Source organism: Arachis duranensis, chromosome 7 (genome assembly GCF_000817695.3).
Source record: "Arachis duranensis cultivar V14167 chromosome 7, aradu.V14167.gnm2.J7QH, whole genome shotgun sequence".
Classification (NCBI taxonomy): Eukaryota; Viridiplantae; Streptophyta; class Magnoliopsida; order Fabales; family Fabaceae; genus Arachis; species Arachis duranensis.
This window is the reverse complement of record NC_029778.3, coordinates 7,871,736-7,878,619: the sequence shown is the minus strand read 5'-3', so window position 1 is coordinate 7,878,619 and position 6,884 is coordinate 7,871,736. Positions and strand designations below refer to the sequence as shown.

The 6,884-nt window shown below is 40.9% G+C and overlaps 1 protein-coding gene across 1 annotated transcript; it reads left to right on the top strand.

The window, feature by feature from the left end:
• The first annotated feature begins 886 nt into the window (after nt 1–886).
• LOC107496840 (uncharacterized) lies at nt 887–2,083 on the top strand. Its single transcript, XM_016118170.1, has one exon. The coding sequence runs from the start codon at nt 887–889 to the stop codon at nt 2,081–2,083; it is 1,197 nt and encodes a 398-aa protein (XP_015973656.1).
• Nucleotides 2,084–6,884: the final 4,801 nt, after the last annotated feature.

Below are 6,884 nucleotides of genomic sequence, written 5' to 3'. Positions count from 1 at the left end.
GCATTTTCGTGTAGAGACTCTTCTTGGAGTTAAACGCCAGCTTTTATGCCAGTTTGGGCGTTTAACTCCCATTTTGGTGCCAGTTCCGGCGTTTAACGCTGGAATTCCTGAGGGTGACTTTGAACGCCGGTTTGGGCCATCAAATCTTGGGCAAAGTATGGACTATCATATATTGCTGGAAAGCCCAGAATGTCTACTTTCTAACGCCGTTGAGAGCGCGCCAATTGGGCTTCTGTAGCTCCATAAAATTCACTTCGAGTGCAGGGAGGTCAGAATCCAACAGCATATGCAGTCCTTTTCAGTCTCTGAATCAGATTTTTGCTCAGGTCCCTCAATTTCAGCCAGAAAATACCTGAAATTACAGAAAAACACACAAACTCATAGTAAAGTCCAGAAAAGTGAATTTTAACTAAAAACTAATAAAAATATACTAAGAACTCAACTAAAACTACCAAAAACATACTAAAAACAATGCCAAAAAGCGTACAAATTATCCGCTCATCAAGCAACGTACCAGAGGCTGATGAACAAGATATTCCACGACCTCATAGGCAAGACTGTAGAGGTCTATGTGGATGACATCCTCGCAAAGACAACGAGACCTGACGACCTTCTGAATGACCTGGCAAAGGTATTCGCCTCTCTCCGACAACATGGCATGAGACTCAATCCCCTCAAATGTGCCTTCGCTGTGGAAGCTGGAAAGTTCCTAGGATTCATGATAACCCAAAGAGGGGTAGAAGCTAACCCGGAGAAATGCCAAGCGATCCTCCAGATGAAGAGCCCGGGTTGTATCAAGGACGTCCAGAGATTGGCGGGATGACTGACCTCGCTATCCCAGTTTCTCGGAGCATCGGAAGCAAAGGCCCTACCTTTCTTTAACCTCATGAAGAAAGGGATAGCGTTTGAATGGACGCCCGCGTGCAAGGAAGCTTTTAGGCATTTCAAGGAAATCCTAGCGGCGCCCCCGGTTCTCGAGAAACCAAGGGTCGGGGAGCCGCTGTACCTATACCTCACCATAACAGGAGAAGCCTTGGCCGGGGTTCTAGTAAGAGAAGAAGGGAGGGCTCAACAACCAGTCTATTTCATGAGCAGGGCCTTACAAGGGGCAGAATTAAGGTACAACAAACTGGAAAAACTAGCTCTAGCACTCTTGACCTCTTCACGGAGGTTAAAACAATACTTCCAGAGTCACCGGATAGTCGTAAGAACAGACCAAGGGATCCGACAAGTGCTCCAAAAACCCGAGGGAAGGATGATGACTTGGTCCATCGAACTTTCCCAATATGACATACGGTACGAGCCCCGGCAAGCAATCAAGGCGCAAGCAATGGCAGATTTTCTAGTAGAAGTAACGGGAGATCCAACCGAAGAAGCGAGCACACGGTGGAAGCTCCACGTAGACGGAGCCTCCCACCAGACCTCTGGGGGCACCGGGATCATCCTGGAAAGCCCGGTTGGAGTCATATACGAGCAGTCAATCAGGTTCGAATTCCCCGTTTCAAACAACCAAGCAGAATACGAAGCCCTCATAGGGGGCTTAACCCTAGCAGCGGAAGTCGGAGCAACGAGGTTGGAAATATGCAGCGATTCACAGGTCGTCACCTCCCAGGTAAACGGGAGCTATCAAGCCAGAGACGCATTATTGCAAAAGTACTTGGAAAATGTCAAGGATTTGAGTCAAAAGTTTGAAGAGGTCACGATCCACCACGTGCCCAGAGAAAGAAATACACAGGCAGATCTCCTATCAAAACTGGCCAACACCAAGCCGGGAGAGGGTAACCGGTCTCTTATCCAAGGTATGACGAGGGAGCCAGCGATCACTCTACACCTATCAAGGCTAGGCCCCTCATGGATAGACCCCATCACCAACTTCTTAGAAAACGGCAAACTCCCCGATGACGAAAAGGATGCCGCGAAACTAAGAAGGGAAGCGGCCAAGTACGCGATCATCCAGGGACAGCTATTCAAGAAAGGACTCAACCAGCCCCTACTGAAATGCCACACCCCGAACAGACGAGCTACGTCCTCAGGGAAGTCCACGAAGGTTGCTGCGGACATCACATTTGGGGCAAAGCCCTAGCAAGAAAGTTGATCCGAGCTAGATACTATTGGCCGTCGATGATGGCAGACTCTAAAGAATTCGTCAGAAAATGCGCCAAGTGTCAAGAGAACGCCAATTTCCACAGGGCACCGGCCTCCGAGTTAAGCCTGCTAACATCCTCCCGACCATTCTCGCAATGGGGAGTCGATCTCTTGGGGCCCTTCCCGGTTGGTCCTGGGCAAGTCAACTACCTCATAGTCGCCATTGATTACTACACCAAATGGATAGAGGCCGAGCCGCTGGCCAGCATATCCTCATCCAATTGTAGGAAATTCATGTGGAGGCATTCGGGATTCCAGAGGTCGTTATCTCGGACAACGGCACACAGTTTACCGACAAGAAGTTCACGGAGTTCCTCACCGGCCTGGGTATAAGACAGAAGTTCTCCTCGGTAGAGCACCCCCAAACAAACAGACAGGTGGAGTCCGCGAACAAGATTATCCTGTTAGGGCTCAAGAAGCGATTGGATAATAAAAAAGGTGCTTGGGCCGACGAGCTAGCCTCGGTCCTCTGGTCTTACCGAACAACCGAGCAATCCTCCACTAAGGAGACCCCTTTCCGACTGACATACGGGTTAGATGCGGTAATACCCGTGGAAATCGGAGAACCGAGCCCGCGACTACTTTTGAAAGGAGTGGAGGAAGCCATGGAAAAGGACCTAATAGATGAAGCCAGAGAAATGGCCCATTTGGCGGAAACAGCGCTGAAGCAAAGAATGGCCCTGCGCTATAACACCAAAGTGCTCAAAAGGGAATTTGAACCGAACGATCTCGTCCTAAGGCGTAACGACATCGGCTTACCGACCCCTGGAGTAGGCAAGCAGGCGGCAAACTGGGAAGGCCCTTATAGAATCAAAAAAGTGATGGGTAAAGGCGCTTTCAAGTTAGAGAGACTCGATGGCAAAGAAGTCCCAAGAACGTGGAACGCAAACAACCTGAGAAGATTTTACTCCTAGTACATGAGGCGACATGCCGACCAATCAAGCTAAGTATTTCATTCATGGAATTGTACTTTTCATCATCGAATTGTACTTTTACGCAATTACCGAATAAGATATACTTGTGCAAATTTTGTTTCTTTTGTCTCGTTCACTTTTTCCGGACAACCCACTACGCAGGCGAATTCCTCACAAATCGGCAACAATGCCCGGCTGATGAGCGGATAATTTATACGCTTTTTTGGCATTGTTTTTAGGTAGTTTTTAGTAAGTTCAAGCTACTTTTAGGGATGTTTTCATTATTTTTTATGTTAAATTCACATTTCTGGACTTTACTATGAGTTTATGTGTTTTTCTGTGATTTCAGGTAATTTCTGGCTGAAATTGAGGGACTTGAGCAAAACTCTAAAAAAGGCTGACAAAAGGGACTGCTGATGCTGTTGGAATCTGACCTCCCTGCACTCGAAATGGATTTTTTGGAGCTACAGAACTCCAAATGGTGCTTTCTCAACAGCGTTGGAAAGTAGACATCCAGAGCTTTCCAGAAATATATAATAGTCCATACTTTATTCGGAAATTGACGACATAACTTGGCGTTGAACGCCAAGTACATGCTGCTGTCTGGAGTTAAACGCCAGAAACACGTCAGGATCCGGAGTTGAACGCCCAAAACACGTTATAACTTGAAGTTCAACTCCAAGAGAAGCCTCAGCTCGTGGATAGATCAAGCTCAGCCCAAGCATACACCAAGTGGGCCCCGGAAATGGATTTATGCATCAATTACTTACTTCTGTAAACCCTAGTAGCTAGTTTAGTATAAATAAGACTTTTTACTAATGTATTAGTCATCTTTTGATCACTTTAGATCTAACGAACATCTTGGGATGATTAGTTCTTAGATCATGGGGGCTGGCCTCTCGGCCATGCCTGGACCTTTCACTTATGTATTTTCAACGGTGGAGTTTCTGCACACCATAGATTAAGGGTGTGGAGCTCTGCTGTACCTCAAGTTTCAATACAATTACTATTACTTTTTATTCAATTCTCTTTTATTCTTATTCCAAGATATACGTTGCACAACACTTTGATGAATGTGATGATCCTTGACACTCATCATCATTCTCACCTATGAACGCGCGTGATTGACAACCACTTCCGTTCTACCTTAGGCCGGGCGCATATCTCTTAGATTCCCCAACAGAATCTTCGTGGTATAAGCTAGATAGATGGCGGCATTCATGGGGATCCGGAAAGTCTAACCTTGGTGACGTGCTTCAAACTTTAACCTGCTGGGCGTTAGTGACAGAGTGCGTTAGCATAGTTTTCACTGCGAGGATGGGATGTAGCCATCAGCCATGGGTGATGCCTCCAGACTGGTTAGCTGTGCGAGTGACAGTCGCACAGGTTATTTCCCCGTGAGGAATGAAAGTAGCCACAGTTGATGGTGAACCCCTATACAAAGCTTGCCATGGAAAGGAGTAAGAAGGACTGAGTAGAAGGAGTAGGAGAGCAGGCGTGCTTGAGCCATACAGCATCTGCATATACTTAACTGATACCTCTACTAATGAATCTGCATAAGTGTTCTATCCTTTTTATTATATTCTATTTTATTATTTCTATTTTCGAAAACCCATAAACTATTTTAAATCTGCCTAACTGAGATTTGCAAGGTGACCATAGCTTGCTTCATACCAACAATCTCTGTGGGATCGACCCTTACTCACGTAAGGTATTACTTGGATGACCCAGTACACTTGCTGGTTAAGTTGAACGGAGTTGTGTCCACACATAGCCAAGAGCCATAATAATGATTCCATACAACAACAAAGAATACTACATTGATGTGATCACAATTTCGTCCACCAAGTTTTTGGCGCCGTTGCCGGGGATTGTTCGAGTTTGGACAACTGACGGTTCATCTTGTTGCTCAGATTAGGTAATTTTCTTTTCAAAAACTTTTTCAAAATTTTTCTTTTCTTTTTCATTTTTTTTCCAAAAATATTTTCGAAAAAAATTAATAAAAATCCAAAAAATTAATAAAATCATAAAAATAAAAAATATTTTGTGTTTCTTGTTTGAGTCTTGAGTCAATTTTTAAGTTTGGTGTCAATTGCATGCCTTTAAAAAATTTTCTTGCGTTTTTCGAAAATCCCATGCATTCATAGTGTTCTTCATGATCTTCAAGTTGTTCTTGGTAAGTCCTCTTGTTTGATCTTGATGATCTCTTGTTTTGTGTTGTTTGTTGTTTTTCATATGCATTTTTCGTTTGTTAGAGTCCATGCATTAAAGATTTCTAAGTTTGGTATCTTGCATGTTTTCTTTGCATCAAAATTTTTTCAAAATTATGTTCTTGATGTTCATCATGATCTTCAAAGTGTTCTTGGTGTTCATCTTGACATTCATAGTGTTCTTGCATGCATCTTGTGTTTTGATCCAAAATTTTTATGTTTTGGGTCATATTTGTGTTTTTCTCTTTCATCATTAAAAATTCAAAAATAAAAAATATATCTTTTCCTTTTTTCTCTCCAAATTTTCGAAATTTTGGGTTGACTTGGTCAAAAATTTTCAAAATTAGTTGTTTCTTACAAGTCAAGTCAAATTTTCAAAAATTTAAAAATCTTATCTTTTCAAAATCTTTTTCAAAAATCATATCTTTTCCAATTTTTCCTCTTTTTCGAAAATTTCAAAAAATCTTTTTCAAAATACTTTTCAAAATTTTTTTTTTTCGAAAATTTCAAAAATCTTTTTCAAAATATTTTTCAAAATCTTTTTCTTATCTTTATATCATATTTTCGAAAATTCACTAATAATTAATGTGATTGATTCAAAAATTTGAAGTTTGTTACTTTCTTGTTAAGAAAGGTTCAATCTTTAAATTCTAGAATCTTATCTTGTAGTTTCTTGTTAGCTAAGTCATTTTAAAAATTAAATCTTTTTCAAAATATCTTTTTCTTCAAAAATTTTTTATCTTTTATCTTATCCTTTTCAAAATTTTATCTTTTTCAAAATTTAATTTCAAAATATCTTATCTAACTTCTTATCTTCTTATCTTTTTAAAATTTGATTTCAAATCTTTTTCAATCAACTAACTAACTTTTTGTTTGTTTCTTATCTTTTTCAAAACCACTTAACTACTTTTCCCTCTCTAATTTTCGAAAATATCTCACCTCTTTTTCAAAAATTCTTTTTGTTCTAAATTTTAATTTTAATTACATTTTATCTCTAATTTTCGAAAATCACTAACCCCTTTTTAAAATTATTTTCGAAATTCTCTTCCTCCTCTCTTATTCTATTTAATTATTTAATTACTAACACTTCTCTTCACCTCTCTTCATCTAAAAATCCGAACCATTCTCCTTTCCTTATCCCCTTTCTTTTTCTACTAACATAAAGGAATCTCTATACTGTGACATAGAGGATTCCTCTTTCTTTTCTTGTTTTCTTCTCTTTCATATGAGTAGGAACAGGAAAAAAGGCACTCTTGTTGAAATTGATCCTGAACCTGAAAGGACTCTGAAAAGGAAACTAAGAGAAACTAAATTACAACAATCCAAAAACAACCTTTCAGAAATTTTCAAACAAGAGAAGGAGATAGCAGCCGAAAATAATAATAATGCAAGGAGAATGCTTGGTGACTTCACAAAGCCAACATCCAAATTTGATGGAAGAAGCATCTCCATTCCTGCCATTGGAGCCAACGTTTGATGGAAGAAGCATCTCCATCCCTGCCATTGGAGCCAATAACTTTGAGCTGAAACCTCAGCTAGTTGCCTTAATGCAACAAAACTGCAAGTTTTATGGACTTCCGTCTGAAGATCCTTATCAGTTTTTAACTGAGTTTTT

Bases quoted from the DNA above. Each gene is read 5' to 3' on its own strand.
- LOC107496840 (XM_016118170.1), top strand. From the start codon at position 887: ATGAAGAAAGGGATAGCGTTTGAATGGACGCCCGCGTGCAAGGAAGCT.